Source organism: Gobio gobio (genome assembly GCF_949357685.1).
Source record: "Gobio gobio genome assembly, chromosome: 11".
Lineage (NCBI taxonomy): Eukaryota > Metazoa > Chordata > Actinopteri > Cypriniformes > Gobionidae > Gobio > Gobio gobio.
Window position 1 is genome coordinate 9,161,348 of NC_137104.1, and position 25,613 is coordinate 9,186,960.

Sequence of the window (25,613 nt, forward strand, 5' to 3'; positions counted from 1 at the left end):
GGCTTCCGTAGGGTGTCGTGGCGCTTGTTGAGTTGGAAGGGGAAAGTTCAGCGGCTCTCAATAGCAAGATAAGCTAATATTTGTTACATTACACTCAAACTGTGCTGATCGTATATCATATCATAAAGATTTCCGGGCCACAATGAGGCGTGCAGGTTTGGGTGAGTAACGTTATGTTTCTCTCTGTTGTTATGTTTGAAGCTCATGCTAGGCTAAGCCAGTTACAGTTTGCGAGATTACACAAACATTGTATGGCCAAATCAGGCTTAATATCACAGTTCCCAGGCTTGGAGAACCATCTGGATGAACAACGGTGTCAGACAATAATTGGCTAGTTTTCTCTATATTAGGTCAGTTGTTACATAGGACAGGTAAACATGAATGAGTGTTTCTAGTGTTTTTGCGTGTATGACAAAATAAATGACACATCCTAGATTTCTTCGATATTATTTAAACCGTTTTATTGAAAGGAACCATTAAAATATTATATAAAAGTACGTTCGTAAAGGGGCTAATTTTAACTGATAAATAAAATTGGACAGCCACTAAATTTGCTTATTTAAGTCAAGTCACCTTTATTTATATAGCGCTTTATACAATAGATAGTTTCAAAGCAGCTTTACAGTGATAGCAGGAATTATTTTCAAATTATTTAGAATTTTCTATCAAGGTTTAATTCATAGTCTGTTACGTTTAGAAGTTCAGTAGTTTCTGATGAATGTATTTAAAAAAGTCAAGACACTTAAGTTTTTCCCAGTCAGCCTCTGTAAAATGATTGGCCCTGCCCTCCTTAGACAAGTCAAATCAATTCATACATGCCAACTCATATGTGTCAAAGTTTGAAATAGATTTCTGTGATCATATATTGTATTTAAAAATACAGAGAAACAGAAAATCTGTAGAGAATTTGACCTGATAGTTTTTGTTCTTTAGGTGAGGGAGGTCCTCCACAAGGCAACTACGTAGCGAGTGGATACAGCGTGTATGAGGAGGAGAACGAACATCTACAGGAGGGACTGAAAGCTAAAGTAAACGCACTTAAACACGTGAGTGGGCTTGAACATAATGCATTTCATTTTATTTATAAAAATATAAAGCTTATGTTATATTAATATTACTGATTTATTATACAATTTAAAACGGGGCAAATGTTAATGCACCATCAGCAAACTAGTACGTACACACACACACACACACACACACACACACACACACACACACACACACACACACACACACACACACACACACACACACACACACACACACACACACACACACACACACACACACACACACACATTAGTGCTGTCAAATTGATTAATCACATCTATCAGTTGTAATTGGTATGTATGCGTGTGTTAGATGTAACTAATCGATTTGACAGTACTAATATATGTATACAGTATATATAATTTTGTAATTATGAATGCAGCTTTATATATACATGTGTGTATGTATGTGTGTATATAATATATATATATATACATACATACATACATACATACATACACACACACACACACACTGAACTAAATTATAAACAACACTTTCGTTTTTGCCCCCATTTTTCATGAGCTGAACTCAAAGATCTAAGACTTTCTATGTGCACAAAAGGCCTATTTCTCTCAAATACTGTTTACAAATCTGTCTAAATCTGTGTTAGTGAGCACTTCTCCTTTGCCGAGATAATCCATCCACCTCACAGGTGTGGCATATCAAGATACACAGCATAATGCCACAGATGTCGCAAGTTTTGAGGGAGCGTGCAAATTGGCATGCTGACTGCAGGAATGTCCACCAGTGCTGTTGCCCGTGAGTTGAATGTTAATTTCTCTACCATAAGCCGTCTCCAAAGGTGTTTCAGGGAATTTGGCAGTACATCCAACTGGCCTCACAACTGCAGACCATGTGTAACCACACCAGCCGAGGACCTCCACATCCAGCATCTTTACCTCCAAGATTGTCTGAGACCCGCCACCCGGACAGCTGCTGCAACAATCAGTTCGCATAACCAAAGAATTTCTTCACAAACTGTCTGACTTGAGTGGGAAAATGCTCACATTTGATGGCTTCTGGCACTTTGGAGAGGTGCTCTCTTCATGGATGAATTCCGGTTTTCACTGTACAGGGCAGATAGCAGACCGTGTGTATGGCGTTGTGTGGGTGAGCGGTATGTTATGGACAACGAACACAGGTGCATATTATTCATAGCATTTTGAATGCACCGAGATACCATGATGAGATCCTGAGGCCCATTGTTGTGCCATTCATCCACGACCATGACCTCATGTTGCAGCATGATAATGCACGGCCCCATGTTGCAAGGATCTGAACACAATTCCTGGAAGCTGAAAACATCCCAGTTCTTGCATGGCCAGCATACTCACTGGACATGTCACCCTTTGAGCATGTTTGGGATGCTCTGGATCGGCATATATGCGACGGCGTGTTCCAGTTCCTGCCAATACCCAGCAACTTCGCACAGCCATTGAAGAGGGGACCAACATTCCACAATCAACAACCTGATCAACTCTATGCGAAGGAGATGTGTTGCACTGCATGAGCAAAATGGTGGTCACACCAGATACCGACTGGTTTCGGACCCCCTTATACAGTAAAACTGCACATTTTAGAGTGGCCTTTTATTGTGGCCAGCCTTATGCTGCGTTCACACCAAACGCGAATAGAATGTCAGGAGCGAGTGATTTCAATGTTAAGTCAATGGAAAGGCGCATTGGCGCTTGTCTGGAGGTCCTGCGGCGCGATAGACGCGTTTAGCGTGATGCGATTCTGCCTCTTTCGCGCGAATGACGCAAATTGAGCATCTCGCGCGATACGCACGTTTATGCGCGAGTGGTGTTTTTTGTGCATTCAAGCGTTTGAAGCGAATTCGCGTCTGACGCCTGAGTTGAAAAATCTGAACTTTGGCGTCAATTTGCGCCGCGTTAACCAATCAGGAGCCTGTTTGCTGCTGTCACGTGGTAAAGTGATGTGATGAGAAACCCTGCATAATTTAAAAATATTACTATTGTGTTACAAAATGTAGTTTTAAGACTTTCAGGTGAGAATGTAGTTGTTTAAAGCTTAAATCTGTGGTTTATTTATAAAGAGAGCGCCTATTTAAAAAAAATAATCTTGTGTTTGTGGAGTTGTGAGATCCAGGCGATCACCGGTTGCTCAGCTCTCATTAACCCGGCGAGAGCAGCCTTTCCTCGGCCAGTCCTTCTGCTGTTTGCCGCCGGCTCTGATGTCCTGTAGTGGTTCGTCTTGTGTGGATCTAACGGGCGATCTTTGGTGTCATGAATCTATAATTTGTTGTCTGCCAAATCGTTTTGACTGAGGGCAAAGAGAAGTTTCATAACTTTATTTTTTAAGGATATTTAAATGTACATGCAGTGAAGATAATGTAGGAGTTGCCTGGACCACATTTGTGTGGCTATTAATGTTTAATATATATTTTTAATGAAAATGAAGAGGCAGAGTGGTGTTTTATGACATATTTCTCCTGGAGCGCCTAGAACGTGCGTCAATTTTGCTTCAAACGCTCAATTTATTCGCACGTCCAATTCACTGTGGACGCGTGAATGGATTCAAAATGTTCAAGCGTCCAACTAGACGCTGTAGTGTAGACGGCAATTTGACGCTCTATTCGCGTTTGGTGTGAACGCAGCATAAGGCACACCTGTGCAATAATCATGATGTCTAATCCGCATCTTGATATGCCACACCTGTGAGGTGGATGGATTATCTCGGCAAAGGAGAAGTGCTCACTAACACAGATTTAGACAAATTTGTGAACAATATTTGAGAGAAATAGGCCTTTTGTGCACATAGAAAGTCTTAGATCTTTGAATTCAGCTCATGAAAAATGGGGGGCAAAAACAAATGTTTTTATAATTTTGTTTAGATTTTTTTTTTCTGTGTTTAATTTCACCTAACAAAGTTTTTAATATATTTTGTATTATAATTAGGGTTAGGTACCAAAACCACTTATTTAACCGATATGTACCGAACCGAATCAGAATCAAAAGAATTTTCGCGCTTTGGCTGGCGCCGAGCCAGATACAGACGCTTTAGCGCTGGTCACATCACAACTCATGACAACTATTCAGTGTTTTCAACCACAGCATGTTTATTTCCGGTTTCAGACATTTAAATGCTCATAAGTACTAGCAAAAAACACACACTGATGTCTATGGAAGCTGCAATAACAATCCTTTCAGACAGTTATAGCTAACTTGACTACGTGTTTTATTCACATCAGATACATGCACATTATATAGTAACTATAGTTTCTTCTATTCTTCTTCCAGTTCACTGGTCACTTACTTTCATGTATTTCGTGAGACGTGAATGAATTTACGTGTTGTAAATCCGACAGATCCGATTCTTCTGAGGTGCAAACTAACATGGCGCCGCCCATTGCGCTTTAGATCAACTAACACACATTCACTCACACATATTTGAAAATCAGAATATCATATAGTTCGTGACACAGTTAAGAAGTTTGTGAATATTTTGAATAAATTAAAAAAAACGAAATAAACCCGATACAGCTGAGCTGTCAGCGCTATTGCGGCTGCTGTGTGTCATGTGAGATGCATGACGCGTCGCCATGGAAATATTAAGGCGATGCGTTCTAAAATATTTAGCCAGAGAATATATTATCATATTTCAAAATAAAGCTGAAGCTCGAAGCTGGTTGTGTAGCAGACCAAGAATACAGGCTACTTTGCTGTTATAACCAGGGCTCCGAACCGGTTCAAGGAACGAAAACGAAAATCGGAAACGAACGAAATTTTAAGAGGAACAAAAACGAAATCAAAATCAATTTGAATCGTTCTGAACAGAAACGTTAATTTGAAATGACCATTAACCGGTTAATAACGTTATTTTATCGTTCTCTTTAATATTTTTATTTGGCAGTGACCAATCATGAATTGAGTAGTAGCCTACAGCATGTGACGTTGACGGATCAAGCGTGAGTGAAATGCCCGCGCACCATCATCTATGAATCTACCGTCAGTATAGAGCGCGCATTTTCATGCCTCAAGTACATTTCTTTCCCCGCTGAGGTCTACAATGAAAGTGCAGGTATTGGAGGACATTCTTTTCGAACGTTTAAATAAGCAGTACAGACTTTAAGCTCAAATAGTCTGATTTAGGCTAGTTTATGGATTCCGTTTAAGCCTAAGTAGGCTACTAGCATCTATCAAACATTTTTCCTATAGTTTTTGAGATTGCCAATACAGGACAGGTCAATGTTTTCTATATAGACGGTTGATGCTTCGTATTAAATGGTATGTTATATTGCATTAAATGATCAAGCTTTATTAGCTGACTGAATTTGATTATGTGATGCAAGGACGTGTTGCGCAGTGTTTGCTTTGAAATTACCAGTTGACGGTGCATTAATGGTTATCCAGTTTATTTATTCTTTATTCATACATTTTTTAAAACAAGTCGTGTTGGAAAAAAAGTTATGTAACGTTACAAAGAATGTTATCACTCTTCTGAAAAGAATTAGGCATAAGAGGCCACTTTCGATTGTCTAACGCTCCAAAACAGGTCCGCTGTTTATGCTTTGTAATTAATGCATGTATTTCTGTTGTGGTTTTAAAAATGTTATGAAATAAATATTCAAGTTTAATTACCATGCGTTATATAATTATTGAGTGAAAATAAGTCTATTTATACATATTTGTTTAAAGAATAGGCTAAATTAAAATAACGTTATTAACCGGTATTTTTTCAAATCAAACCGTTTTCGGAACAGTAATGTTTATTGAGGAACGCAAAAACGGAAACGCTATAATATCGATTCTGCTCGGAGTGAACCGATTGATATTTTTTTCCGTTTTTAAGCCCTGGTTATAACTGTAACTGTTATTTAGAGTTAAATTAGGCCTGTAGTTGGGTTAGCTGGCTTAGGTTTTTCTGTGAATTTGTAAATAAGTCAATAATAATTTGTAAATAAGTAAATTGTGTTTTGTATTTATTTATATTCATACATTTAAGTATACATTAAACTTTTAATAAATGGTTCAATTTAAATAATAATAAAAAATAAATAAATAAAAAGCCATTTAATGTCATCCACCTCGTTTTGTGGCCTTTTTTTAATATTTAAAGTATTGGTTCAGGCACCGGTACCGTTTTAAAAGTATCGGTTTGGCACCGGTATCGAAAAAACCCCAAACGATACCCAAACCTAATTATAATATATTGTTATATTGTAATAACTTCACATTTAATCTCCAAATAAATGTAGAAACAACATAATGACAGTAGCCTGTATTTTAAATACCGGTATGTGTTTAATGGCATCTTTTTATGAAAGAAGGCCAGTATCACCGATACCAAAACTGCTACTGATTCTCTATGAAATTTTTCAAAATTTTAGCCAATAATTCTAGGCATTCAGCATTACAGTATAATTGAAAGCTTTCAATTGTAACATTAGGCTTAAAAAAAAAATGTAATTTTTAATTTACCTGTACATTTAATATATCAGGGCTAATTTTTTTTCTAATGGCCCAATCAGAACGGTTCAGATTTTTACTTGCCCTGTCAAAGTGCACAAAAAGTGTTTTCATCATTAAAGACGGTGCTGGCGAGGATACTCAACAAAACGGCCATTTTGGCATAATTTAGTTTTTTTGTCCATTCAAGCACTGAAGCAGAAGGATGAGGGGAAAAACAGATTAATATTTTTAACGTGTTAAACTAAAACAAATGTATTTTGGCAGCACTAATATAAATATAAAACGAAATTATATAATTAAAGCTCCATGCATAATTACAAATATTATATTTTATATAATGTATTTATTTCTATAATTTTATTATATAAATATACATTCTTTTTTTTATTTTACTTTTCACTCATTACATTATATCTAAGGAAAAAAATATTTTTTTGTCTGTTTCCATCCATTTCAGCTATCGATTGACATTGGAAATGAAGTCAAGTACCAGAATAAAATGCTGGGAGAAATGGTAAGCGATGGGAAATGATTAATGATGAAATCTAGTTTCTTCATCAAAACACTGATCTGATTAGCTTTAACATCTCGCATTTGTTTCTCCTCAAGGACACGGACTTCGACTCCACCGGAGGTCTGTTGGGATCCACCATCGGTAGATTGAAGCACCTCGCCAGGGGAAGCCAATCCAAGGTGTTCTGCTACATGCTGCTGTTCGCCCTGTTTGTGTTCATTGTCCTGTACTGGGTGATCAAACTGAGGTGATCGCAGGACCGAAGAGATCCAGGACATTTCTTATGTGCCACGCTCATTTGGGGGACAGGATCAGAATCCTCACAGTGACAAAAGAGTGTGTTCTTTACATTGGACAAAGAAACTGAACCATTGAGTGACAATGTGCAATATGAAAGAAAAAATTGTCCCAACCCATCCAAATTAATGTCCCCTCAGTGCAGGGATAATACTACTCATGTAATACTGGTCATGATAAGATTAACATGCGTCTGTCTTTCTTATATTCAATAATAATGACCTTTAATGATGTTATTCTTCTAGAAGGACTTCAGTGCTATAAATGTGTGCTAACCTCTATATTATGGATACTGAGGAAATACTTTTAAGAGAGCGACATGCAACATCACAGTTGGCCTTTTAATTGTATAGTCGGAAATTCAGGTTTGAGGTAAAGCTGGATGGGTGTAAACAATTTAGCACAGACCTAATCAGTCTCGCTCTTTCTTTTTACCGTGCAAGTCTTCACAACATCTTTAAAAGAGTTGACAAAATGTGTGCTTATTGAATATAGTGTTTAAAGGGCTGATCTTGAGACTGTGAAAACCATACCGAGATATGTGAAGTTGTGTAAAAATTCACTTCTGTATAATAACTAGTGCTGTCAAACGATTAATCGCATCCAAAATAAAAGTTTGTGTATGTGTACTGTGTATAATTATGTATACATACACACATGCATCTATACATAAGAAAAAAATTATATTTATATAAATATTTATACATAATATTAATTATATATATATATATATACATACACAGTTTATGCATGTAAATATTTCTTAAGTATATATATACATCTATGTGTGTGTATTCAAATATACATAATTATACACAATACACACACATATATTTTGGATGCGATTAGTGGTTTTGACAGCCCTAACCATATCAGAAACCATCCCAGAATTCTGTGTACTTCAGAAATGTCATGCATAATTTAAGTTCTTGCTCAAACCTTTCTGCTCTCTGTGGTTAACATAATGCATGGTTTGAGTTTTTCAGAGACTCATTTGTAAAATGTCCTTTTTGCCAGAATTATTACATAAACATTTCCTTTATGTGTCAAAAGCTGGAGTCCTGTTTCCATTTGTGGCCCTCAAGAGCTTCTTAAGAATTTTGAAAACTTTATTTTGATTTCATGCATATTAAAAAACGTAGTCATATACAACCATAATCACAATGTACATTATGTTACATATCAATTTGTCAGGTTTTCATCAGCCAAGTCTTCATTAAGGCCACAATATCTGACTGCATGTTACAAATCATCTTAAAGTTGATGTAACTGCTACTATAACGTATTTAACTAATCCATTTACATTTAGTGTTAGATTCACAAGTTTATTTTAAGTGCATTACTTCACCACATTGGATTCATATTAGTGTAGTGATGTCATTTCCTGGGTAGAGTGTCCATGTACTTGCATATGATTGACAGCATAACCTCATCGGCTCCTGCACCAATAGACATTAATCTGGAGTCCCTGTTAAGACAAAAAAAAAGATTTATTTGTGACATGAGGATTAGGCTTGTCAATATTTTACACTTTTGAAAATCAGTTGGATGTTCTATTCGGTGCACTGACAGCTCTTTCCACACCCTCAAGAGCATATTACGCATTCATATGTATCAATATGTTTGCTTCATTGGAGCCCTTATCCAAGAGCGAATACATGCAATCCAAACCTGTTGCTTTTAAATGTCACTAGATGTCACTGCAGTTCTGGGCGCACATGCGCGTTCACCTCAGTTCAGATGGGAGAAACTGACCTGTAGAATCTGCTGACTAGGATGCCACTGGTAAAGCCCATGCCACCCCAGTACTGGAGGCAGCTGTCACCGACCTCTCGGGCCAGTCGTCCCGCCTTCAGCTTGGCCATCGACGCCAACTTTGTCACATCGTTTCCCTTAATGTACAGAGCTAATGAAAGTGCACAGAAAACATAAATTTTCAGCTGCATTTTTTAAAAACTCTTTCCCCACCATTGACGGAATTTTCTGCTTTTCTGTGTTTTCACTGTTATGCGGTAGGGGGCGCTATTACGCATCTTCTGAAAGAGTACTAATTCTCCTGATCAAAATTCTGGCAAAAAAAAAACTAAACAGAAACAGATTTTTTTGTTTTGTTTCGAGCTTAGTATTTTTTCATGGCATTACATTGTTTTAGAGCATAAGAAACAAATGAAAAAAAAAAAAAAAAAAACTTTTGTACAAAATTATATTTTATTCATGTTATGATATGACCTATGTCCTCTGTAGTTGACACCACGACATCAAATTGCATGTATAGGCAAAAACAATGGTATTTATTTAATTCACTAATCAATTTTTAGGTTTCAGGATTTTTTTGGTCCAAAAACCACTAGGCCAGTGTTATTTTGTTCAGTTGAGTACTTACAATATCCCAAATGTTTCCAACTATTTGTAAATCGTGAGAAAATTGCTATTTTAACCGAGAACCGGGACGTGTGAGGGAGTCGCCTGTCGATTGCGTCATATCTGTGACGTTCCCCTCGGGTTCCGGTTTTATTTTGCAGAAACGCTTTACTCTTACTGCAGCGTGAACAAGTGTCATAGCAGCCGTAACATCATAACATAATTTTCAACACACTCAGATGTGTCTAATCTGATAAACAGAGCTGCGTTACCTCATACTCATGACCGGAAAAGCGGAACTGGCGCAGGCGAATGTGGCATAATAAAAGTCCCGCTGCTCATGAGGTGTGTGTTGCGTTCATCTTATTAACAATCGCTCCAGCGGCCTTTCTCAGCTCCCACAACACTCGGTCCTGCTCTGCTTCATACTACAGTAACATTAATAATCGCATCCATGAACATGATTTCTGCCCGATTTCCACCGGCTGTGAGGTGAAGACCACATTTCCCAAGATTCTGCGCTCAAACTTGGCGTCATCAAACTACACCTTTTTTTTTTAAAGGCGACCTCAAGTGGATGGAAAAGTTACATAGTGCCTCTTTAAAGATGATTCTGAACTATGTTATGAAAGCTATAACGGAATGCGTTGATATACCATTTTACTTTATGCAATATGTGGGTAAAATGGCCATACATGGATTTTCCCATTCAATACAATGTATCTATACACCGCATCTAATTTGCATATTAATGTGTTCTTGGGGCAACATGTAATGAAAATAGAAGTGTAATAATGGGAGTAATAATTGGCAACATTTTCATAATAATATCTAATATTTCATAGGAAAATTGATATGTCATTTCTTTCCCTATTCACTTGTTGTGTCTCCAAAATGCCTGATAAACATGATTTAATTCCTGGCGTCCTTTATGAAATCAATGCCCTGTTCTGTAACAGAAAGTCATATTTTGATTAGAAACCCCATAACATTTTCCTGAGATGTTGATTTATGACAAACAAATTGAAAAGTAATCAGATTTAAATTCTAATTACAAAATATATTTCATAAAAGTGCTAAACATTAATGTCAGCCGTTTTTAAAGACCAAGAAGTTGTTGTTGTCCTGGTAAAACCTTGAAACGTTTGGTTTCTCTGCAAAGTCCTGAATGTGCTCTTTACAGGACATCCAGACTTCCTGTGACATGCATGAATTCACTAAAATATAATGTCCACTACAGAGGACAAAAGTCTATTCCTGGGTCCCAGATAGGCCAATTGAAATGTCGACCCAGGACGAGCTATAGGACCGTGAAGCTTTGGGGGTGTTGATGGACTCCATCTGTGTTTTGATCATTGTTTTGAATCCAAACCAGATGTAGTCTTTGACAAAAACTTTTGCTCTAAATGTTGCTTTTTTTTTTAAATGAAACTTACTCACATTGAAGTATTGATAAAATAATGCATTAAGCTAGATTAAAACTTTTTTTTTGTTTAAAAGCAGAGGCTCTTTTCTTTCACATATTCATATAACAAAATATATTCTGGGAGCCATGAAACCTTTGTGAAAAATGCTCAAAAATGCTGGCGGGGAAAGAGTTAAATTTCACCTCATGAGGGAGGAAAACTGTAAAATGGACAGATTGCAAACAAGCTCACATTAGAGCTGCACAATTCTGAATAAATTGAGAATCCAGATTTAAACGGTTTAAAATAGAGATCACGATCTGAATAGACAACAAAACAAAATGATTTACTAGAGGTTATGACAAAATGTTAATTTGCATTAATTTCTTTTAAATCGGTTTGAATGAATGATTCAATGACTCGCTCATAAAGACTTGATTCATCTGGGCTGTTTCTCAATACCAAGTACGCAAACTTCGCACTTGCCGTGATTTTTTTTCACTTTCATTTTTTCCCCACCCTGCAGCTAATTTCATTGGTTAAGGCTACAGTGACGGGGTAGGGATCAGTCTTTGGTGTAGGCAATCATTACTGTGATTGACACGACCAATAAAATCTTAAGAATCGGCTGCAGTGTGGAGTTTCCGCTGAACTAGTTTAGGGGGGAAAAAAAATCACGCCCTTGCCCTTGGGTACGTGCATCCTCGGACTTGCCAAGTTCGACTCAGAAGAACATTCTCCCGAGGACGGGAGGACACAAGTCCGGTTCTCTGCTAATAAACAGCAGAGTTTTTGATAGTGTCACTCAGCTTGTCCCCCCTCCGTTTATCTCTATATGTATATTTTAGGCTACAATAAAACAAAATATGTCATAAAACACCACTCTTTTCGTTTTCATTTGAAAAATCTTAAACATATTAATAGCCACACAAATATTTTTCAGGCAATGTGTACACTGATAATCTTCACTGCATGCATATTTATAAAACGAAATATAAAACAACCCTGCCTCTTTTCGTTTACATTTTAAAAATATTAAATATGTGGATCAGTCAAAATGGAGCACATGTACTCTGATTATCTTCACTGAAATAAAATTAAATATGACATAAAACACAACCCAGTCCCTTTTTGTTAAATGTCAGTTTCACAAGTCTACGAGAACGCAAGTACAGACAAGAACGCATATTGAGAAACAGCCCTTGTTCCATCACTGGATCAATCAGAGTTTTTGAATGAATCTCTTGAATGAATGATTCAACGACAGTCACTTGTCACCAGGTGCGGATTAACGCACATGCTTACGTAGGGTGCAGCCTAGGGGCCCCACGTTTGCAGGGGCCCCGGATTGGCCAGACAACCTTTTTTTTAAATTTACTTCAGCAAAAAAAGACCCTCATTAGCCCATAAGAAACATTAAAAATAAGCAGGTGATTGGATAGATGTGCCTCGGGTCACATCTGTCCAATCAGCTGCTGGTCAAATCATTTTCATTTACTGCTATTGCTAGACGGGCAAGACGGCATAGCGGCAAAATGTCTGAAAGAAAGTACGATAGTGGAGCACAAAAACGGAAAAAGGTTAAAAGAACAATGTGACCAAGATTGACTGGATACTTCAAGGCTGCTGAATCTTCATCCAGTCGAAGACAAGATCCACAGCAGGAGGACTGACTGGTCTATTTTTTAACGACACGTTATCTATGATGGATGTAAAGACACCAGTCAAGATGACCGCCACGACGATGCTGCAGCCTCACAACCATCTCCATCTCACTCAGAACGGGAGTCTGCAGACATAGTTTACCTGCTCGTGGGTAAGCCTGACTACCACTGACCACCTTAACCCTCTGCTGCTCTTCTTTTAGGGGTTGCATTGGTTGTCTTCCCGGTCATAAGTGACCGGACACCTACAAATTAAACTTCCTCCACCCCAGTAAAACCAATGCAATATATTTTTCTTCAATAATATGTTTTTTTTTTAGATGATTTGATGGTATTTTTTTTATATTTATGCAATAATTATGGTCTATTTTTGCCATTGAAAATTATAAAAAAAAATTTTGTCATTATTATTTTTTATGTATTTTTTATTATTGCAGTATTTCAGGTTTAAATAGAGACTAGGCCTTCAAAATATATATATTTTTGAAGGCAGATTAGCGCCCTCTTTTAAAATTATTTAAGAAATCATGCAACCATGGGTGTAATCAGAGGTCTATCTGTTAAGATGTATAGTTTGACGATTTGATTAGTGTAATCATATTTTTGGTTTTATTTTATTTTATTTGTATGTTTTTTGTCTTGTATGGCTGTGTGGACCCCAGGAAGATTAGCAACCACTTTGTGGAAGCTAATGGGGATCCGAATAAAGAATAAGAAATAATAAGAATAAGGTCTCTATGGAGAGGCTTGAGAATTCCCTAGTTCTCTTTTGAACACATTTAATGTTTTTTTTTTTTAATGGATTTGAATATATATTTAAAGAATCTCAAAGACTATTTATTATAAAGTTTTAGATTTTTTTGTTTTGTTAGAAATATAGATTTTTTTTTCTGTGAATTTGTGTTTTTGCAGATTTCCCATTCATTTCCTATGGTGGTCATTTTTGACCGAAGAGCACAACTGGGAGTATTTTTTTTACGACCACTTAGTATGCTCGAATCAATTTTGTGTGTGTTTACATACCTAATGCTAGAAAAGTCTCCAAGTTTCATATCATTCTGATGAAGCTGTGATTTAAAAAAAATTCTAAATGTCGTTCATAGGTTCAGTTTTTCATAGGTGTGTGTGTGTGTGTATAAGTGTGCGTGCGTGTGTGTGTGAGTGGATGTGTCAATATCACACTCTTGATGTTTTAGAGTGTCACCCCTTTAATGCTGTGTACTTTTTTTCAGCATCGTGGCCGATTTGTAGATTGTACGCACAAATATTCAGAGAATTTTTGTGTTTTTGCCGATTTCCCATTTCCTATGGTCGGCCATTTATGACTGAAGACAATGAACGCTACTTTTTTTTAAATGACCAATTAGCATGCTCGAATCATGACCCCAATTTTATTGTGTGTTTACATACCTAATGCAAGAAAATTCCGATGAAGCAGTGACTTTTAAAGTTTCAAAACAGAACATTTTCCAGTCAGAAATGACAGAAGAGCACCAGAGGGTTTTAATCCGCCTCTGCTTGTCGCCACCTACTGGTGTAACAATGTAATTGATACAATCTTTATTTGACGCATCAAATGATTTACTCTATTTTGATCGCTACCCTAGACCAATGTTTATATCCAAACTATAATCTTTTATCCTAGTACTTTTCTGTGATCATTTGAAGTACTGTAACAGAAATAATGATACTGTGTGTTGGAAAAGATGTTTGTGAATCTGTTTCATATCATGACAACTGCTCTATTTGGGTCAGCGGCAACAACGATTTGAATGTTCGCTGTGATCGTACTTATCAAAGGATTTTAACATGCAGCTCTAGTTCACACTATTTCATTCCATTATTGAACTGGAAATGGTGGCCCTGTAGACCTACCAGACACAAGCCCATGAAATTGCATAGCTGTCTTGGCCAATCACTCTAAAATAATTTAAGAAACAGCCTGGACTCACCTGTGGCGCGATGCAAAAGGGAGCGCAACAGCTCAATTTCTGTCTGCAGCTCAGCCAGCCTGAAGTGAACGGTCTGGTGGTACAGAATCGGCTGTTTGAATATCTTCCTCTGTCTGGTGTAATTAATGGTTTCCTGGACAACTTTCTCCATCATCGTCAGGACTTGAAAAACAAGAAATCAGGTCATGTCTCCGGTCTAACATACCAAAGGTGTGTGTTTTTTAACAAAATATATGATAGAGGGAATAGTTTAGATGAACTAGTAGTAGTAGGCAGAAATTGTAGCTGATGATGTCAAAAGATCCTCCAGACGACTTAAAAAACAGAGTTTGACTCATCTGTAAACACATTTGGGCCTGAGAGGAGAGTGATCTGGATTTATTGTACACACACAAGCACCACAGACATTAACAAACGGACGTCATACCCACGCCAATCCCAACAGTGAAGAGAAATGTTTGACGTGCGGTGGGATGTGTGGGAGTCCGAAAGAATTACTTACTATTGGCCACCCCCCAGAGACGCTCCTCCTGGAATTGTAGCATCTGGTAAGTGAAGCCCATTCCCTCCTGCCCTATGACATTTTTGCAGGGCACACGCACGTCATCGAAAAACACCTCCGCTGTATCCGATGACCACATGCCCATTTTATCGATCTTACGTGCGATTTGAACGCCTACGGACGTATGGTAAAACATTAACGTGTTTTCTTTGGCAGTCAAATTGCTCTTTTCCCAAAAGTGTTGTGCTTTTGCCTACAGTCTTACCAGGCAGATTCATGGGTAAGCAGATTAGGGATTTGTTTTTGTGTGGAGGGTCATCGCTGGTGTTGGCCAGGAGGCACATCCAGTCTGCCTGTGTGCCATTAGTAGTCCACATTTTTCCTCCATTAATGACAAACTCATCTCCTTTGCGGACAGCTTTAGTCTTGATGCCTGGAGGAGACAGTATTTATTCCCAAACTAGACTCTTTAGATCAGTGGTTCTCAACCAGGAGGCTGGGGTCCACTAGAGGGCCTCAGTAAACTTCCAAGGGGGGCAAAGGGTGATTTAAAATTAATTTAATTAATAATAATAATATTTAAAAATTTCAAATAATATTAATTTAACCTTATTATTAATATATTAAACACTCTAACTTAATTAAATATAATAAAAATGCTAAAAGATGCTAAGATTTCTATCTAGTTTTTATTGAAGAACAGTTCTTAAAACTTATTAAACAGTGTTATTTTAATATATTTTTTATATACTGTTTATACACTACTTTTTTAGCATTTTGAATAAGCTTTTTTATATGTTTGGTTTTCATTTTAGTTTTAGTATTATTTGTTTTACATTTTTATATAGCTTTGGTTTATTTTGAATTCAGTTTTAGTCATTTTAGTACTGTTAGTTGCAAAGGCAACATTTATCTTAAGTTTTGCATCTAATATTTATATTCAATTTTATTTCATTGACCAAAAACAAGTTCTTGAACATTGTTATTTTAGTATTATTTATATACTATTGTACTATTTTTTTTTTGTATTTTGAATTCGCTTTTATTTTTATGTTTTTGATTTTGATTTTAATTTCAGTTAAAGTTTAAGTAATATTTTATTAAGTTTTTTTATATATATAAATATTTTTATATAGCTTTGATTTTATTTTTATTTCAGTTTTAGTCATTTTAGTACTTCAACTTATTCATTTTAGTTAGCAGCGAAGGCAACATATATCTTAAGCTTAAGTTTTTTCCATCTAATATTTATATACAATTTCATTTCATTTTCATTTAAATTACCAATAAAAAACAAAAATAACACTGAAATCCCAGTTTCTGCTAATAAAAAAAGCAGAAAAGCAGAAACATCATATAGCAAATATTTTGGCTAATATATGGGGCGTTTAAATTTTATGTTGAACAATGAAGTGCCTTCGAGTCAAAAAGGTTGAGAACCACAGCTTTAGATCATAGTTGGCTTAAACTGTTAGATAAAGTAATACAGTACTCTCATTTCACCATAAAACAAACTTACATTTCTTTGCAAATCCTTAATAATCAGTGGCTTTACTTCAAATGCAAAATTGAATACATTTATGAAAAACAGCTCTGCGTACCCCTGTGTGGTATTCCCATGTCTTTTAATCTTCCTGGCCTGAAATGCTTTGATATCTTCATTTGAGAAAGTAATTAATTTTAGATTTGCGCCCGGTGCATGTTTACATCTTGTTTAAAACACCCCCATGGCAATATAAAGAACATGTCTTTCTTGTTTGGCACATTATCTCCAGCTTACTTGCTACATCCGAGCCGGCCCCTGTTTCGCTCACCCCGAGGCAGGCCACAATGTCTCCCATTATGGAGGGCTGCAAAAACTCTCTCTTGAGCTCTGCAGAACCAAACCTACAACAGCCAGAAGTCACAGTCACAGGTATCAGTGTCATAGCAGCTGTGATTACAGCTCGTGAGACGCATGGGTTACACAAGAGATTTACATTTTACTAGCAGCAAAAGCAATTTCAGAAACTGTTCCCTATGGCAGAATCACAAAGGACACTAATCAAAATCCCTGATTTTCTGAATCCAAATAGCCAAAGCGGATATGCACAGAAAAATGATTGTTTCCAGAGAGTGAGCACAGTGCAGTAATATCCTCTCAGTGACAGTGTACAACCTGCTGCAGTCACATTATGACAAATACTAATATAGGAGGAAAGGATACTATAAATACTAAAGTATTTATTTATAATAAATGATAGGTGGTTGTTATAAGAGTTTGTCAACACATAAGATCATTTGCTTGATCAGTAATTTTTTGCCCTTTTTTCCCAGTAAAAATATCAAAACTTAAAGGGTTAGTTCACCCAAAAATGAAAATTCTGTCATTAATTACTTACCCTCATGTCGTTCGACACCCGTAAAACCTCCGTTCATCTTCGGAACAGAAATGAAGATATTTGAGTTGAAATCTGATGGCTCTGAAAGGCCTCCATTGGCACAATGGCACTTTACACTCTCAAGACCCTTAAAAGGTACTAAAGACGTCATTACAAAGTCCATCTCACTACAGCGGCTCTACAATAACTTTATGAATCGGCGAGAATAGTTTTTGTGCGCAAAAAAACCCTAAATAACGACTTACATAGTGATGACGATTTCAAAACAAGGCATCATGAAGCTTCGAAGCGTTATGAATCAGTGAGTCGAATCATGATTCGGATCGTGTGTCAAACCGCCAAACTGCTGAAATTTGGTGATTCAAACCGCTGATTCGACTCACTGATTCATAACGCTTCGAAGCTTCATGAGGCCTTGTTTTGAAATCGTCATCACTATGTAAGTAAAATATCTTCATTTCTGTTCCGAAGATGAACGGAGGTCTTACGGGTGTCGAACCTGTCGTTACTTAGTAACGCGGTACTCTAATCTGACTACTTTTTTCCAGTAACGAGTAATCTAACACGTTACTATTTCCAAACCAGTAATCAGATTAACTGAGTAACTTATCCAAGTCACTGTGCGTTACTATTTTTGTCATTTTCCTTACTAAAAATATATATTTTTGCTTTCTTGTTGAGTCTCAGCAGGGGTTTTCCTGCATAGAGAATTACGAGGCGGCCGCTCCGTCTGTCGACAAAACTCAAGACAGGCAGTCACTTGCTCAGATTAGGCATGTCGTGATAATTAAATAATCATCAGAAATATATATTGTCACATTATCCTTCAGCAATCATTATTCGCATATTATTATTTGCTAGCAGCCTACAAAGTCATCTAAAGCCATAGCTGAATGTCTTTCCTCCGCTGCTCTGTCAATCTCCGTTCAGCAAAACTGCGCGTCGCGTTCGGTTCCAGTCAGCAGCACGGTAAAGCTTACTCCATATGATATATTCCCGTTATAATACTTGATATGTTGACAAAATAATTTATCTTGCTGGAGTTTATCTAGCGGTTTCCGAAAGATGTTGTGCTCGAGATACCCAGGTGACAACACAAGGACTATTAATTAGCATCACACGCACAATAACCGGAATTTAAAACTGTGAAGAAACAAATAATCAGTGAATGTTTGGACCGATATAGGCTACATAGTAGACTAGGATTTGTGGGCTCAACGCTCATCTTCTCTTTATGCCGTGAACTTTTCAATGTGCACTCGCGCTGCACTGCACCCTCTGACTCCATGTTGCTTTAAGCGCATCATTCTGCACTCGGGATGCACATAAGCGCTTTGTTGCCGCTCTGTTTTGGAGCGTTTCATATATTTTCATAGTTTTGTGCACTTAAAGATTATTAAAAAAAAAAATTGTTCTCACGTATCGATCATATAATTGTTGTCCCTTTACAGAGCTGCACATCAGGTTTACAATAAACTATAAATCTTGTAATTTTATATTATTTGTGTAGGCCCATATAATTATTTACATTCATATATAAATATAAATAAAAAAATTAAATATAAATTGTATTTCATAAATGTATTTAATAAGAACACAAAGTAATTTGTACCTTTTCATTAACATGTTTAGATTTTATAAAATTAGTCAAAATATTTTTTTTGGAGATACAATTTCAGGAGATACATTGTTGACGTTACTGTTAAAAATGCACTTCCAATAAAGTGTTGGCAAAAACGGTTGTCATTTTTATGTTGAGGCTGCAGAGGTGTTGTCGGCAACTGATGAAAGTAACTAATAAAGTAACTTGTAATCTAACTTAGTTACTTTTAAAATCAAGTAATCTGTAAAGTAACTTAGTTACTTTTAAAATCAAGTAATCTGTAAAGTAACTAAGTTACTTTTTCAAAGTAACTGTGGCAACACTGGTTTTGCTCAATACTATGCAGAAGAAGCAATATTATTTAATAATTTATATATTACCGCGTGGTGAATCTATGATAACTCCTATTTAAACAACTATTGCTTAGTGTTGTTGGTCATTTAAAATGACAGAGAAAAGAAAAACGGACATAAGATAATTTTTCAGTGCACCAAAACGCAACAAATATCCTTACAAATACAATTTTGGCTGATGTTTTGGCCCATAATAAATGATATGTTTATTGTCCCCCCAAATATATATATCGTGCACCAAGAATTGGTATTTATTTATTTATTTTATTATGTTTACATTGATGTTGAAATTACATTGTCAGATTTGTGACTGATTACTGTATATATATATATATATATATATATATATATATATATATATATATATATATATATATATATATATATATATATATATATATATATATAGAGGTTATATCATATTCAGTTTTTATATATTTTTAAACATAATTTTAATTGATTAAGCACAGCCCTACTCAAAGGATAAAACATTTTAGAAATCACCTCGCCAGTGCAGGTGTAGCCATGTCACTCTGAACGCCGATGGCCATGGGAATCCCTCCACAGTTGATGTTCCCCAGTTCTTCAGCCACTGCCAAACTGTAGCTGAAGTCCAATCCCAGACCTCCATACTCTGCAACCAATGAAAACAACCAGTCAATGTCAAGTGAGCAGATGCTTCATCTCTTCAGTTTTTGTTAACGAGCATTTTAAAATTGTAAATAAAAACTTTAGACAAATCTCTCACAATTGTGCAAACTTCCTGAACATTTTGATCACAAAGCAGGTGTAATTTAGAGCATTCTATATTTAGCTGAACTTGCTTGCTTCAGTAGTGAACACAAATATGCTTTGTGCAAAAGTCATTACATATTTGTGCCATGCAGTAATCTAAAACTTGACATGCCCTTTTCACACCCCTGTGGTCCATTTAGTCATCATAACGTACTACGTCTTGCACAAATGGCGTATAAGCTATTACAGCATTACCGTTTCCCACGATACCTTCCTTGTCATGCATTTATTCATGTCATTTCATGTTCCATTTCATTTTGCATTTTCCTTCAGGAAACAAATATTACCACATTAAGGAAATGATTGTATTCTGTGCAAGCAATAAGGCCAACAATAATGTTGAAAAGCAGGTCCTTTGGTGACTGTGGTGAACACTACACTCATTTCCCCTAGTACTACAGGACGCTGTATTCTGTCATCAGGTCCTGGTTGTGGACAATATTTGGTGTGGCAAAATAAGGAAAAGCGAAGCCAGAGAGCAGAGGAAACAGATACAACTGCACAGGAACAGCTGTAGTCCAACAATTCAGTATCTAAACAGACGATCTGTTAGTGTTCAGGACCTAGTAAAATGCATTCTGAAAGGAAGGCTTGTTTATCCTGACCAGGATAAACCTAGTTCCTGTCTCTATGAAGCCCCTCCTTCCGAAAAGCGCAATGTGCTCTGATTGGTCGGCTGGATCAGTGTGGTGTGATTCAAGCGTGTTTTGTAAATGTCACGTCCATTATCATAGCTTCGAGTTTCAACGCCCTAATAGCTAGCTATGGTGCGTTCACACCAGACGCAAATGAAGCGATTTGCGCCAGTGATTTACATGTTAAGTCAATGCAGAGACGCAAAATGGCATTCTGCGGCGCAATTCGCGCGAATGAGGTGGCGCGAATTGAGCATTTTGAACGCGCGAATCGCTCAAGTTGAAAAATCTGAACTTTGGTACGGATATTCGTGCCGCGTAAACCAATCAGGAGCTTGCTCTAGTAGTGACAACAATGAGGAGAAAATCTGTATATTAATATCTGGTTCAGACAATATGATTATCACTGTGATAACATGAAATGACATGAAACACAACACAGTCTCTTTTTGTTAAATGTATGTTTATGTTTGATCAATAATACAAAAGTATGGGTAAAAGATATAAGAAGCTATACATGAAATAAAGCAAACAATTCAGTCAAACATTCAAAGTCAGTGCTAGTAGGCTAGCGCTGTAACTTAAAGTTATAGCCTAAAAATAAAAAAGTAATGAAACTTCACTTTGCCCTCAGCCTAAACGATTTGCCATGGAACAAATTATAGATCCATGAGACCAAAGATCGGCCGTTACATCTACGCAAGACGAATTATAGCAAATTATAATTACACCACAGAGACATCAGAGCCAGCGGCAGACGGCAGAAGGACTGGCCGAGGAAAGGCTACTCTCGCCGGGGAAAACAAGCGCTGAGCGCCACTGATCCACTGGAGCTCACAACTCCGAAAACGCCAGATAAAATGTTCAAATAGGCACTCTTTTTATAAATAAACCACAGATTTGAGCTTTAAACAACTACATTATCACCTGAAAAAGTCTTAAAACTACGTTTTGTCACACATTAACAGTAGATTTTACCAAAAAAAGATGTGTAAACACAGCCCATGTCAGCCATTTCTCAACAAGACGAGCCGGCTGGCAGAAGCCCCTCCCATGACGCGAATTCGCATCTGTTGTGCAGTGAATGTCATACGTGACGCGAATGAAGCGAGTAAACTCAAAATGTCCAAGCATCCACCTTCGCGCGAATAGCGCGAATTATTCGCATCAATCGCGTCCGGTGTGAACACCACATTAGCCTCAGACGGACCGCTGGCTGAACATCTGATGCATATGGCACACTTAACTGGAAACACTTCAGGATTTTTGAAGTCGTCATCTGATTGGTTGAATTCTACAGGATGTCCCGACGACCTGTTTCACTTTCTTTAACTGTCCACCAAGAAACAAAGATGTCGTGATGCCAAAACCCCTCATGGAAAAAGAATGCGGTCGTATTGACGTCAGAGTTCTGTTCGTTTGGATGAGGTGAACGTTGCCTTCTGAACTCCGATACGCACCTGCAAACCGTACGCAAGTCCGCTTAAAAAGGTGGTCTGGGGTCCGGTTCATGTGAACTCCGGTACGGTTCGCTGCTGATGTGAACGCAATCATACTAAATCGCGGAAGTGGACCGATATTAATGACGTATGATTTGATAAAAATGTGTGTTTGTGTGTGTTTCACTCATTTTCCTGGCGAGCGTGACTGACATACTGCAAGCAGAGAGCTGTAAATATAATTTCTGCTCGCCTTCAGCCTTCTTTAGAGCATTTGCAATACATTCGCGGCAGATAGACGCAAGTGTCATTACGTACTGAAGCTTTGGAAACAAAACCAATGGTTCGAAAACAAAAATATAAAAGTGAGGTGAGCATTTTGCCGCCTTCACGCTCACTGTCGTATCTAAGCAACCGGATAAACAGCTGCTGCTTTGATGACGCAAACGCACCCCGGTTCGGTCCCAAATAGGGATGAAACGGTATGGAAATTTAACATCACGATTATAGTGACCCAAATTATCACGGTTATCAATATTATCACGGTTTTGTTCAAACGAAATGAAAGTGTTCAAAAAGAATAGATGCACACATTTAAAACATTTCAACAAGTTTTATATTTGAAATTCAACAAACAACAAATAACTAAAGCAGCTCTAAGCACTTTTTTAAGCTAGATTCTGTGGGATTTCCTTCCTTAATGGCAGTCATCAATAGCAACGCATAACACATAAATAATAATAATTTGTCGTAAATATAATCTCTAATATTATCACTGTAAATATATTCCCAAGCAATATTCTCATCAGTGTTCTATCAGACACATTTAAATCTAGCATATTTTGTGTTAGAGCCCAAACAGTATCCTAGTGAAATAATGCATATCCATATTTCCATATGATTTGACAGTTTATTTTATTAAATATCAAAATGTGTGCATCATACCTGACACCTAGATGAACACTTTACAGTCTTTTTATGACTGTCATTCTCTTCAAATGCTATTGAAGTTTGAAACGTGTATAACGTTACCAATGTTGTATGTAACTTTACAGACGGTCCCTAAAATCGCCTGCGTTATGCCAGTCATATCAGATGCGCTGTGGTTCTGCTGTGTTTTTTTTAAACCATTTTCGCTGCTGAAATAGAACAAAAACAGTCAACCTCTGTATGATGAATGAATCTCCTGCGTACAGCACACGTTTATCTCTGCTTTGAGTGCAGATTTCAGCGTGTGAGAGCGGCGCGCGCTCTGAACAAAACTCCGCTAATCTGAACGCCGCTGATTATGAGACATTGCATTCATAAACTCAATAGAAGCACGTGTGAGTGGTTATAATGCGCAACGCGATTATAACAGATGGCTTTTGAGAAGACTATTATAAGTTCAACAGCCAGAGTGGCTAGTGTGTAGCCGAAATAACGTTACACTCGCAAATGGCGGTTGTTAATGTCAAACCCTGATTATTATACCTTAAATGTCACCCTAGTCTTGTCTGAATTTGTTCGTTCGCTTCACGTTATTATTTGCCAGACGTAGGTTTGGTATTGAGGTCAAAGTCCACTTGCCTTGCGTTCGTAGTTTTGAAGTGTTTTCCCTATTACAGCGACTTTCTTCTGGCATGTTTGCAGACAGGGTGACCATCTTAGATTAAGTTTCCCTCAGGACTTTTGTAAAAGCCAAAATATGACCACGCCTCAGATTTGGTCCTTTTAGAAGGCAGAACAATCCCCCGAGTGCTGTCACTGCTTTCTGCCATTTCTCCTCATTCAGAAAACAGCGGTGCGCCAGACTGACGCTGACTGGACAAGATTTACCGCGAGTTTTCACAACCGTGATAATCACACGCGGTTTTAATGATAATACAATTTTATACGATATAACTAACCGTCACTAAATTTTATCGTGGTTTATCGTGAAACCGGTAATCGTTTCATCCCTAGTCCCAAATAATATAATATGAACACAGTCCAGTGGGGGTGGGGGAGGGGGGAGCAATCGAACTCTGGTTTGGTCCAGGCAATCGAACCAAATGGAGCACCCTAAAAGTATGTGAAGTATGGAAAGTTCACGGCATAGACTCTTTCAAATACATCCAAGAGTTTTACACACTGGTCTGTAATTGTAGGGACATCGACGTTACATTTTCATAGCCCCTAAACATGATGTGGAACAAAACAAATTGTGATTGGTTTACATGTCAGTCAGGCCAATGAAATCTGCTATGGAGTCCAGACCTTCAGCCGTTAGTCTCAAGGTCTGGCTACACGAGACTACTAACTAGCTAACTCAACCAGGCCTCGCCCCTTTATTTTACACATGCCTTGGTGGGGAATTATTTAAATGAGGAATATTGTGACATATACGTTCCTGAAAGAAAAACAAAAGCATTTCAAGGAAGTTTAGAAACAGTGACACTAATAAAAAGAATAACTTCCTTTGGAGTGACTTTGTGCTTCATAACTTTTCAGACCTTTTTCATTCTCAAACCACAACACAACACACTAAATAAAGTAAAAAATTTACATAGAGCAAATATTGTATAATAGCCTTATATGGGTTTGTAATAGTATGAAATACTAGGATAAATAGTTGGAACAAAAGGGAAAAAGGATGTCATATGCCAACAAGCAGGTCTGAGCTTTATGAAGGTCAGATATTGGAAGGTGGTCAACACTTTTACTGCGTACATGAAAAAACGATGAAGAGTGATTCTCCTGTTTGGTGGTGTAACCTTGCACAGTACATTTAATCACTGCATAGATGTGAAATGAAAAATATTTCAAGAGACACAAGAGGCCATGCACCCCCACATATTTTAGGACTTGTGTAAATGTGAGACGACTGGATGGTTTGGATAAGAATGGAGTGTTAGTGCCTTATCTGAGGCCACCAGGGTCGGAAAAACAGACAATCCTGGATTTACGCCCGTGTTTTGTAAGATGGAGTGGTTTCAGCCAGGTTGTGAAAGCTGTGATTTCATGAGGAAAACGTTGTTATGGAAACCAGCAAAACTCTAAAAGGAGGACTCAAAATACCTTCCATCATGCAAAATAATCAAAATGCTAAGATCATGTAGCAGTGTGTGCATGTATCAGTGTGAAAGCTCATGATTATACATATGGGAGACTGGGGCTAATTTTTTACAAAGGCTATTTCTTAGTGATTATAAGGTTGAGTCAAAAGTTCATAACACAAATGTTCTTTCTAACACAATTGTAT

General features: G+C 37.2%; 2 protein-coding genes across 2 annotated transcripts in view; one reads left to right on the top strand and one right to left on the bottom strand.

The window, feature by feature from the left end:
• bet1 (Bet1 golgi vesicular membrane trafficking protein) lies at positions 1-7,970 on the top strand. Its single transcript, XM_079830285.1, has 4 exons — positions 1-161; positions 934-1,046; positions 6,946-7,002; positions 7,098-7,970. The coding sequence occupies exons 1-4, from the start codon at positions 143-145 to the stop codon at positions 7,251-7,253; spliced, it is 345 nt and encodes a 114-aa protein (XP_079686411.1). The 5' UTR covers positions 1-142; the 3' UTR covers positions 7,254-7,970.
• A 396-nt stretch (positions 7,971-8,366) lies between these two features.
• Positions 8,367-25,613, bottom strand: part of LOC307134481 (putative acyl-CoA dehydrogenase 6) — a 30,282-nt gene continuing 13,035 nt past the window's right edge. The window contains exons 3-9 of the mRNA XM_079830267.1: positions 20,026-20,155; positions 16,965-17,071; positions 15,450-15,617; positions 15,185-15,358; positions 14,683-14,844; positions 9,055-9,205; positions 8,367-8,767 (exon numbers count right to left, since the gene is read on the bottom strand). Of these exons, the coding sequence (XP_079686393.1) occupies positions 8,677-8,767; positions 9,055-9,205; positions 14,683-14,844; positions 15,185-15,358; positions 15,450-15,617; positions 16,965-17,071; positions 20,026-20,155 (983 nt within the window). The 3' untranslated portion in view covers positions 8,367-8,676. The remainder of the gene's footprint in view (positions 8,768-9,054; positions 9,206-14,682; positions 14,845-15,184; positions 15,359-15,449; positions 15,618-16,964; positions 17,072-20,025; positions 20,156-25,613) is intronic.

Excerpts from the sequence above, each read along its gene's own strand:
- bet1 (XM_079830285.1), top strand. Across the intron at positions 1,047-6,945 it reads AAGTAAACGCACTTAAACAC|CTATCGATTGACATTGGAAA; the intron begins GTGAGTGGGCTT and ends CATCCATTTCAG. Across the intron at positions 7,003-7,097 it reads ATAAAATGCTGGGAGAAATG|GACACGGACTTCGACTCCAC; the intron begins GTAAGCGATGGG and ends TTTCTCCTCAAG.